Source organism: Lepidochelys kempii, chromosome 1 (assembly GCF_965140285.1).
Source record: "Lepidochelys kempii isolate rLepKem1 chromosome 1, rLepKem1.hap1, whole genome shotgun sequence".
Classification (NCBI taxonomy): domain Eukaryota; kingdom Metazoa; phylum Chordata; order Testudines; family Cheloniidae; genus Lepidochelys; species Lepidochelys kempii.
Window position 1 is genome coordinate 231,456,970 of NC_136380.1, and position 10,537 is coordinate 231,467,506.

Sequence of the window (10,537 nt, forward strand, 5' to 3'; positions counted from 1 at the left end):
GAGAAAAAAAAAAAAAAAAAAGCAAGATTGGGGTCAATGACAATGTCCCACTGAAATCAGTTGGGACTGGATAATGGCTCTTTGTTAAAAGTAAAAGTTGTCCTGACACAAACAAGGCCAGCAAGAGTCTGTCATGATGAATTAACATGCGACTGTGCCATCTTTAAAATTAAAAAGCTGGATCACTTTCCTGAGCCATCATACAGATTGTCCCAATAGTATCAAAAAGCCCAGAGTAACTGCTGGCTCATGATCTGCTACTTTTGATTTAGGGTGAACTGTAGGATGGCAGAGGTTAAACTGTTTGTTTGGATTTGGATACTAGAGGAAGGCCATTATTTTACAAAGTAGTGAAGTTGTATTGTGCCTCTTCCTCCATTGTCATTGGAGTAAGAAAGGATGGTCTTGTGGTTAAGGCACTAGCCTGGCACTCTTATTGCAATGACACTACAAAATCCAGAAATACTTCTGTTGTCTCATACTGACTCTCTGGTATTCTGATCAGTGTCAGGAGGCATTTCAACAGGTACACTTGGCTATAGCCAATTTTAATGGCTTCGTTATCATTTGGGCTTCATCAGATAAGGGTAGACTTAATAAACTTGAAGTAGCATTGCATACTAGCTCAACAACTGTGATCTTTTAGGACCTTACCAAAACTGGTTTTTCCAGGAATTTGACATCTTGGAGGTGCTTTTCTTACTCCTCCCTCCCCCCCTTCTCCCCCCTTTCTCTTTTACAGTTTGTCTGATTCTGACAGCAGTAGCTGGACTCGTTGGAGGGCTTCTCTTGGTTGCTTATTGGTGGAGATTTGGCTTTGTCCTTCTGTGTATGTTGATTGTTGGACTTGTGCTGGGATTCTTCTTCTCATCAGTGATCTTCTTCACTCCACTAGGTATGCCTTGTAGCACTTTCTGTTACTGTCTGAATAGTCATTCAGAGACTGTACTGCTGCAGTGACACCAAACAACTGGGGTGGGGCTGGCTTCTGAGGTAGATTTTGATGTCTTGCTACCAGTGTAGCTTGAGACTGGGCTTCTGGGAAGGATGCCACATTCTGGCTGATCTGTGGAAAGTGACTAGAGGATTAAAATGGGTGATTTTACTAATTATGTATTTCCAAAATGTAGGGAGGATTACATAGTGTGTCTGCAGCACTTTTGAAGCGATGAGTGTTGTTGCATATGGACAGAATGCTGTTTATAATAGGAGCTTTTAAAAAAACCAAATCCCCTAAGATGTGGCAGACTGCAAATGACTTTGTATTTGAACTTGTTGGGGCTCCCCCCCAGAGCACTTAGTATTCAATTAGATTTCTGAAACAGCAACATTACTCCCCGCGCATGTAGATCCATTCTTGCTTCTCCCTTCCCCCCCAACAAAGAATCGGAAAGCCTGTAACTTGGGGAAGGGACTGTGCTTAAAGATGTTCTGAGAGCTGCTCTTCGTCTGGTGTTGTGTTGGGAGATTAAAATTCAAACAAAAAGCCTTGTGCACAGTCATGTCCTGGAGGGAGGAGTTTTACTCCTAGCTGTACAAATGTGCTCTTCTATATCTAGTCTGACTTCACGAACAGGTGCGGCTGCTGTTCCCCCTAGTGCATCTTAAAAAAGGCACTACTTAAGTCTGTTTGTACAGCTAGGCTATTGAACCGAAGTACTTCTGGGATAGTGACGTTAGCAAAACTACTTCCTGCTCTCTTATTTTATATCTCCAGAGACCACATTCATCTTGCTCTGCCATGGTAATACTGAACTCAAGATTGATCGGTTCTCTCTCTTCTTTTTTTTTTTTTTCTCTCCCCCCCTCTGTCTCTCTCCAGCTACCATAAACCATCAAGTCAAAGATCAGATTGGGAGAAGGGACAGCTCCAAGCTGTCGGTTTTCACTTAGGTTAAATGAACTGTATGAAAGAGTTCACTAGTGCGTGACTTAGACATTGATCCTCAATAATCTCTGTGTGCAGACCCCTGTTGAAGTCCAGTGGCTTCCAAACTGGTGCAGGGATCACCCATACAGAGCTTGTGAGATTGGGGCCTTGAATTGTAAACCTAAGTAAGACAGTCTCTGATTTGTGTGTAAAACTGTGCACTAGAGCTGGTTGGAATCTTAAGAATTTTTTCTAAATATCTTGTTGACATTTCGGATTTTAACATGATTGTTTGCAAAATTTTTCATCAACTTTTTCACTTCTTGATTAGTTCTACTGTGTACATTTACGGTACAGTTGTTATATTAAACCCAGCAGACTGGTCGCTGACTGTTGCGATGGACTGCAAACGATGAAGATGTTGGTTTTGTATAACACAATGGACAGAAATGGAATGGAAGAAATTCAGTGGTTGATCTGTCCTGCTGCCCATATGTAACTACACGATCTCCCCTCACAGTACTCTGGAACATATTCCCAGAACTCCCTGTATACTGGGATGAGGTTCTAGTCTCAAAATATTATCAAGTGTTGTGGTCCTTTACTTTGCAAAATCAACTCCATTTACACATGAAGTCTCACTTGTGGCTGACTCACAATGTGCTGTCTCTTCACAGGAGACTACAAGGTTTTTCGTGATGATGCTGTGTTTTGGGTGACCTTTTCCTGCATAGCATTGATGGTGCCAATAGTCTTTGTTGGCTGTCCAAGAATTGTAAGTATTTGCACTACCTGGCTTCGTTTTCTACAACGGTTGAGCATATGTGTGTATCTGAAAACAACATACTCCTCTAAAATTTTGGTAGAGGAAGAGGTTTGCCTAAGGATGTGATCAGAGTCCTGACTCTCTCTGAAACCTTCAGAGCCTGCCCATCACTTTTGTGTGTTTAAAAACAAAATATGCCACAAATTATGTATGTATTGGGATCCTGTTGTGCTGGGTACAGTACAGACACCCTTAAAGATTATAGTCTCTTCAGGACTGTGTTTTGTGTATGTCTACACTGCAATCAGAGGGGTCACTGCAGCACATGTGTGCATATCCGAATTCGCTTTGATTCAGCTTGCTCAGACAATAGCAATGAAGCCATAGCGGCATGGGCTAGCCCCTAGAGCAGAGGTTCTCAAACTTCATTGCACCATGATCCCCTATTCCTATACGACCCTGGAGGGAGGACGAGAGCCTGAGCTTGAACCCTGCTGCCCCAGGTAGGGAGGCCAAAGTCAAAGCCCAAGCACCACCGGTGTGGGGGGCCCAAAGTCAAAGCCCAAGCACCACCGGTGTGGGGGGCCCAAAGTCTAAGCCCAAGGACTTCAGCCCCAAGAAGGGGCCTACAACTTGAGCCCCGTCGCCCTGGGCTGTAGTTGGGCTCAGTCTTTAGATTTGGCCCCGGCAAGTGTAAGTTAGTCCTGGTGACCCCATTAAAATGGGTTGTGACCCACTTTGGTTGGGCTGCTGGGGGGGAGTTAGGGCTCTGGGCTGGGGGTGCAGGCTGGAGATGAGGAGTTTGGGGTGCAGGAAGGGTTTCTGGGTTTTGGGGGGGGCTCACGGGTGGGGCAGGGGGACTCAGGGTTGGGGCGTGGACTTATCTCTAGTGGCTTCTGGTCAGTGGCACAGTGGGGGTGCAGAGGCAGGCTTCCCGCCTTTTCTGGCACCACGGACCGTGCTGCGCCCCGGAAGTGACCAGAGCCGGTAGGGTCCCTGGGCGACCCACTGCCTTACATGCCTTACTGAGTCGCAACCTGAGCTTTGAAAACGACTGCACTGGAGTACACCTCAAGGGTCCTGGTCGGGCTTGTACAGCTCAAGCTGCTGTGGCTTCACAGCTCTGATCTAGCAAACTCAATAACAAACTTGGGTATGTCTACGTGTGCTGCAATTACCGTGCGGCACTGTAGACTTACACTAAAACAAGCTGCAACAAGTGTTTTGGAACAAATAAAAATGGGGAATGCAGGAGGGAAGACAAGATAAAAAAGAACTCTCACTATGCTGTCTGTATGGAAAAGATAGAGGCTGTTCTTTAGCTGGCCATTGGAAGATCTGATCTTTCTGTCTTTGTAGCTGAACATATTGGCCTGTGGCATAGTGGGCTCTTATTCAGTCGTCTTAGCAATTGCTTGTTACCTGTACACAAGCCTCGCTTACATCACATTGGACCTACTCAGGAGGGTTCTGAATGATGACTTCAGCCAAGCGTACACCAATGTGCCCTTCCAAACAAATGGTGAGTAATTAGGTTTTGTCTCTTCACAAACCATTAAGTGAGTAAAAGGACTCTGAAGCTCTTACTGAGAAGAGCTGCTTCTGGAGCCATAGCTATCTGGTACTTCCATGGCCTCTGCCTTGTGGTATGTGTGCACCTCCCATGCATTAAGACAGGGGTGGCCATCCTGTGGCTCCGGAGCCACATGCGGCTCTTCAGAAGTTAATACGCGGCTCCTTGTATTGGCACCGACTCCGGGCCTGGAGCTACGGGCGCCAACTTTCCAATGTGCCGGGAGGTGCTCACTGCTCAACCCCTGGCTCTGCCACAGGCCCTGCCCCCACTCCACCCCTTCCCGCCCCCTCCCTGAGTCTGCTGTGCCCTTGCTCCTCCCTCCCAGAGCTTCCTGCATGCCACAAAACAGCTGATCGGGAGGTGCAGGGACGGAGGGGAAGGCGCTGATCAGTGGGGCTGCTGGTGGGTGGGAGGCTCTGGGAGCAGGGCAGGGGTGCTGACGTATTACTGTGGCTCTTTGGAAATGTACATTGGTAAATTCTGGCTCCTTCTCAGGCATGGGTTGGCCACCCCTGCGTTAAGATGACTGTTTTCTCTCTCTCTCTCTCCCTACCCCACCCCCCCTTCTATTGAGGGATTTTTGAGGCTTTTCTATTAATGTAAATTAATGGGTGAGGAGGTGGGTTTTGCAACTTTCTTTAGAGCAGCTCCAGGCTACTTGGCAAGGATAGGCTGAAGTACATGGCTTCCAGATGCAACTAAAGGCTCTGGGCTTCTGTAAGATCCCAACTTTCAATCTGATTTTAAGAGAGGGTAACTTTTACCCAGTGTGAATCCTGTAACAAATGCCTGGATCATGCCAAGGCGAAGGTGTCCATTTAATGATTAAGAACTGGTTTAGGAAACTTTCTCTCATATGCTAATCTTCAGAGGCCCTCAACACACTTTTTAAAAACCTTAATCACCACAGCATGCTTGAGAGAAATGATTCCCCCGTTATAGATGTAGAAACAGAGTTTAAGTGAGTTGCCCAGAGTCCTATAAGAAATAGCGAGGCAACGCTGGAGTCGTAAGTTTAACTCAGGCCTGTACTTCAACTACAAGAGCACCATCTCCCTCTACAAACATACTGTGTTTATAGTAGGCACCCAGCCCTGTATTTTCCATTCCCCTATGACTGCTTGGTCCAAGCATGTCAATATGCAAATCAGCATCTAAATCTGAGCCTGACCTTTCTAGTGATGTTGCTTTTGTGGGGGAGTGGGGAAATCCCTTCATTCTGATACTGTTTGAATGAATGGCTTCCTATTCCACTATAGATTTAATCATCCTGGCAGTATGGGGGATGCTGGCAGTCGGTGGAATAATGGTGCAGCTTCGCCGAGAGAGACGTGAGGTACCCTTCCCACCACACCCTTACCGTATCTGGAAGCGAGAAAGGGAGCGCAGGATTACTAACATTCTGGATCCTAGCCACCACATCCCTCCTCTGAGAGAGAGGATCCATAACAAACTATCGCAGATCAAGGAGTTCTTCCGAAAAGAGCAGCCAGCTGGGGAAAGAACTCCATTGCTTCTGTAATTTAACCAAATGGTGCACATTGATAGCTACTCAAAAGGGCTCTAAGCATCTAAACTAAGGTGGTGATGACCAGCATCTGTCCAGCAGTGCTGACTTGGTGTTCTTATGACCTAATCCCGCTTAACAAAGCTACAGTGTATGCTGGACGTGGAAGACAAACCTTTATCTGGCTGATACACTCACTGCTGTCCTGTGCTCTTTCTCAATGGCCCACTTGTCCTGCTGTAAAAAATTCTGGTTCCTGCAGAGACCTTGCACTAAGGGTGGAGTATATTTGAGTGCAATGACTAAGGTGTTTCTCTTTGTGAGTCTTGTTGTGTTTGTTGGAAATGTTTAGGTATGTGAAATCTAAAAACAAAAGCCTGAGAAGGTAATTTGTGATTTAAATCTGTGCAATGTCAAAACTCTTCCTTTGTATCTTGTAATGGATTTTCAAGAGACCACCTTGCTTCTCACCAGACATGAGCATCCTATGCTGAACATACAAGGGAAGAAATATCTAGTCTGTCTTTAGTATTGAAGTATCCTAACTGCAGTGTCTTCACAACTATTAAACCTTCAATATTGGTACCAAACCCACATCTCTGAACACAGTAATGGTTTTTAATAGGTATATTACTGAACCATCACAAATTGTACTAAGTAACTTTTGTGTTTTTAATTGCACTGGATTAATATTTGTATTTCTGTGTGTTCAGCAACTGGACTCTGCCTCAGAGATAGAATAAGAAGGCTCCTTTTCATCCTCCCTTTTAAGCTATCTGCGGGGTGGGATGACGTCCTGTCAGTACCAAGCTGCTTGTCTGGTTTCTGCTTGAAGAGTTGCCCAGAGTCCTACAAGAAGCATTGAGGCAAAGCTGGAGTTGTAAGTTGTAAGAGATGATGGCTTGCTGATCAAACACAAGTGTCCCTTCCCATGCTTAGTCTCCCTAATTGTTTCTTTGAGCTAGGAACACCTAAGGGCTAATGGCCTCCTTGTTTCAGCTACTGTGCTTTGTAAATAGCTTTGGTTCCTGAGAATTGATTGAGTTAGCTCTTCATAGAAGAATAACCTCAAATTCAGCACTTCTGTATTTAAATGCAGATTTTCTTTTTTCTGAGCTTGCTCAAAACACTAACCCTGCCTCTTAATCAGTGCTTTCCTCTCCCCTCCCCTTTTGGGTTGAGAATGTGAAAAGTATACTGCAGGTAAAGTATTGACCTGAAGCCTTGCTGGTTGGTAATATGTACATTTCTCTTACACTCCAGTTAGCACACTGTGTGTGAAAGGAGTTACCCTTACATAGAGTTACAACCCTTCATATTCCCGAGAGCTAGTGTCTTTTTCTTTTTAATCACTGCTGGAGAAGTGAACAAGAGTGGCTTGGTTTGGATCACTCAGTAAAACCACAAATCCAAGCTTTCCTCCAGCTCCTCCTCCCAGGCCTCTAAATGCTGTCCTTCCCCTTGCGTGTGTATGTGGCTATAAAGTCCATACCTCCCACGTCCTGACCTAGGTTATGAAGGAAGTTGTACCTCCTTCCTCTTCCCTCATCACCCCCACTTCTGTACCTCTAACTCCTAGGCAGCAAGCAGCATTCACCTCTCTTGCTTCGTTGTAATGCTCTTCAACTTTGTATTAGAACAGCCACTAACAAATAGTAAAATACTAAACTTACCAGTGCAACTTGATGACTAAAAACTGAAATTCTTTCAATATCAGATACCATCTTTGAATGACAAAGTGGTAAAGGAATTAAGTTTTTAACAATAGCTTTTGAAAGCTGCAAAACATCTAATGGCATGAGTTGACCACAACCTTAACAGCAACAAGAAGCCTTCCCTTGAAATCTTGATACTTCAGACCATTTTAATACTACTTAAGCTAATTTTTAAAATGTTCATTATGGGGTAAAAATTAGGAAAGATGTGGCATAGTTTCACAGTTTCTTCAAAGGCTGATTTAACTTAATTTTAAATCAGTCATTCACTGTGGGAGCTAAAAAGCAAGGGCCAGATTCTAGCATAGCTCAAATGAAATCAGTAAACTATGTTGACTTACACCAGTTGAAGATATGGTCCGGAACATGCTGTCTTTTAAGTGTCTCGAGGGAAAACTGTTTCTCATCTACTGGACTGTAGCTCACTGACTAACTTTTATAGCACTGATGATGCTGAGTAACTTTGCCACATCTGATGGCCAAAGTAGCAAACACTTAACTTGGATCTGAAACTACCCTTATATATGTTTACCTTGTTTTTATAATTGCCATGATTAACATTGTGAAAGAGAAAATATAAGTTACATTTGTTCCTATCTTTTATAATAAAGATTTTTTTTTAAGAGTACATGGAACTGAAGTCTGCTCTTATAGTGGGTTTTACCAACTTTGGTACAAACATGATCAAAACATATTTCAACCTTTTGTCTGTTCTGTAAGTCTCTTGTGGAGATGTTCAGAAGGTGAGTATGGAGGCTTCATTTTATCTTTTGTACAGTAAGATCTTGAGTTCCCATCTGAGATCTTGTCCACATTGTGCTCAGAGTCCCTGCCCCAAAGACCTTACACCATAATCAAAGATTTGGAGAAAGGAAACTATAGCTGTATTTTACACATTGAGGAAATTGAGCCAGATCAAGCAATTTGCCTAAGGTCACACAAGAAAATATTAGCAGGGATGGGAATGAAACGCAGATCTCCTGTGTCCCAGTCACAGCCTTAAAACTGACCATCCTCTGGATTTTTGAAAAAGGCTTTTTCTAATCCCCATGAGTGCTCTGAGAAATGTCCTTTTGCAGTGGGTTTTTGTAGCTCTACCCTCGGCATTGCTTCACGTTCTCCAGCCTTGTTCCCTATGCCTACTTATGAATTCATGTTGTCACTTGTTAAAGATTAACATCTTGGCACCAAACTCCCCTTTCAAAACAAAGCCTACACGCCCTGACACTAGGTCAACTTAATGAAGCACTGCAATTACCTGCACCATACTCTTACTTTGCTACGACAGAACTTTTTAGCATCTGGGACTTTAGAACTACTTCCTCCCTCAAACCAAGGTGGTTTCTTCTGTCTGACTCCCTTTTTAAGGGACAGCTGTGGTATGGCCAGTATCCTAGCTCCTTTAATCACTAGGACTATTAATTTTGGGTGAGAGAAAATGGGCCCTGTCCATTTTTCACAATGTGGGCCAGAGAGCAAGGGTCAGATTCTCCATGGAGTATGCTGTGTGTCAATTTAATGTGCAATGATCACTATAATTCACATCAGTTTCTAAAGCACACTAAGAACTTTATAAATGTCAGCCCTTGCGAACAGTACTGACTATGGTGGGGATGGTTGTGTTCAGGGCCCTTTGCCTGGGGAATTGTTGCAGAATCTGTTTTTATTCAAGACTCTTTTTAACTTTTATAGCTGCTGGGCTCATGCTGAAAGCATGAGCAGAATGTAAATTCAACTAGTGTGTACAGTCAACCTGAAACAAAAGCTCAAACATGAACTAGCTTATTTTTCCTTTTTAAAATGGCTAAGTGATAGGTTTCAGAACTATTTTTAATGCATTTTCAAAAAACCATGTAGCTAGCTAGTTCCCCACCTTATGCAGCTCTCAGGCCCTCCAATTTCCTATTACCACCCCTAATGCATATAGGTATTAATACAAAATCTAAAATCTAGAGAAGACAATGTGGAGACAGCAATGAGATTGAAACTAAAGAGAGGATACTGTACTGACCAACTCCATATTTAGTTCAGTAAAACCCTCAAGTTCTAAAACTGCTTGAAATAAGTTTTAAAACTTAAATCCAGTAAGGGACATGGTCAGAATTAGGGCTGTTAAGCAATTAAAAAAATTGTGAATAATTGCACTGTTAATAAAACACCATTTAAATGTTTTTGGATGTTTTCTACATTTTCAAATATATTGATTTCAATTACAACAGTGTAATTGTGTACAGTGCTCACTTTATATTTTTGATTACAAATATTTGTACTGTAAAGTATTTTTCAATTCACCTAATACAAGTAAGGCAGTGCAATCTCTATCATGAAAGTTGAACTTACAAACATAGAATTAGGTACCAAAACCAGCATTCATATATTTGCTGTCTACAAGTCCACTCTGTTGTCCTCCTTGTTCAGTCAATTGCTCAGACAAACAAGTTTATTTACATTTGCAGAAGATAATGCTGCCCACTTCTTGTTTACAATTTCACCTGAAAGTGAGAACAGGTGTTCACATGGTACTGTTGTAGCCAGTGTCACAAGATATATGCCAAATGCTTTATGCTTCAACCACCATTCCAGAGGGCATGTCCCCCTGCTGATGATGGGTTCTGCCTGATAACAATCCAAAGCAGTGAGGCCTGATGCATATCCATTTTCATCATCTGAGTCAGATGCCACCAGCAGAAAGTTGATTTTCTTTTTTGGAGGTTCTGGTTCTGTAGCTCCCACATTAGTGTGTTGCTCTTAAGACATCTGAAAACGTGTTCTACGCTTTGTCCCTCTCAGACTTTGGAAGGCACTTCAGCTTCTTAAACTTTGGGTTGAGTACAGTAGCTATCTTAAATCTCACTGCAGATTTGACAAAATGCAAAGAAGGTACCAATGTAAGTGTTCTTAAAATGAACATGTGCTGGGTCATCATCCAAGGCTGCTATACTATGAAATATATAGCAGAATGTGGGTAAAACAGAGCAGGAGACCTACAATTCTCCCCCAGGGAGTTCAGTCACCAATTATTTAATGCACTTTTTTAATGTGTCATCAGTATGGAAGCATGACCTTTAGAATGGTGGCCAAAGCATGAAGGGACATATGAAAG

At 43.1% G+C, this 10,537-nt stretch overlaps 1 protein-coding gene across 3 annotated transcripts in view; it reads left to right on the plus strand.

Moving 5' to 3' along the window:
* Positions 1 to 8,062, plus strand: part of TM7SF3 (transmembrane 7 superfamily member 3) — a 31,258-nt gene extending 23,196 nt beyond the window's left edge. For all 3 annotated transcript variants that reach the window (XM_073317510.2, XM_073317520.2, XM_073317530.2), the window contains exons 9-12: positions 743 to 895; positions 2,548 to 2,645; positions 3,996 to 4,158; positions 5,472 to 8,062. In XM_073317510.2, coding sequence (XP_073173611.1) covers positions 743 to 895; positions 2,548 to 2,645; positions 3,996 to 4,158; positions 5,472 to 5,734 — 677 coding nt within the window. In that variant the 3' untranslated portion in view covers positions 5,735 to 8,062. The remainder of the gene's footprint in view (positions 1 to 742; positions 896 to 2,547; positions 2,646 to 3,995; positions 4,159 to 5,471) is intronic.
* The last annotated feature ends 2,475 nt before the right edge of the window (positions 8,063 to 10,537 follow it).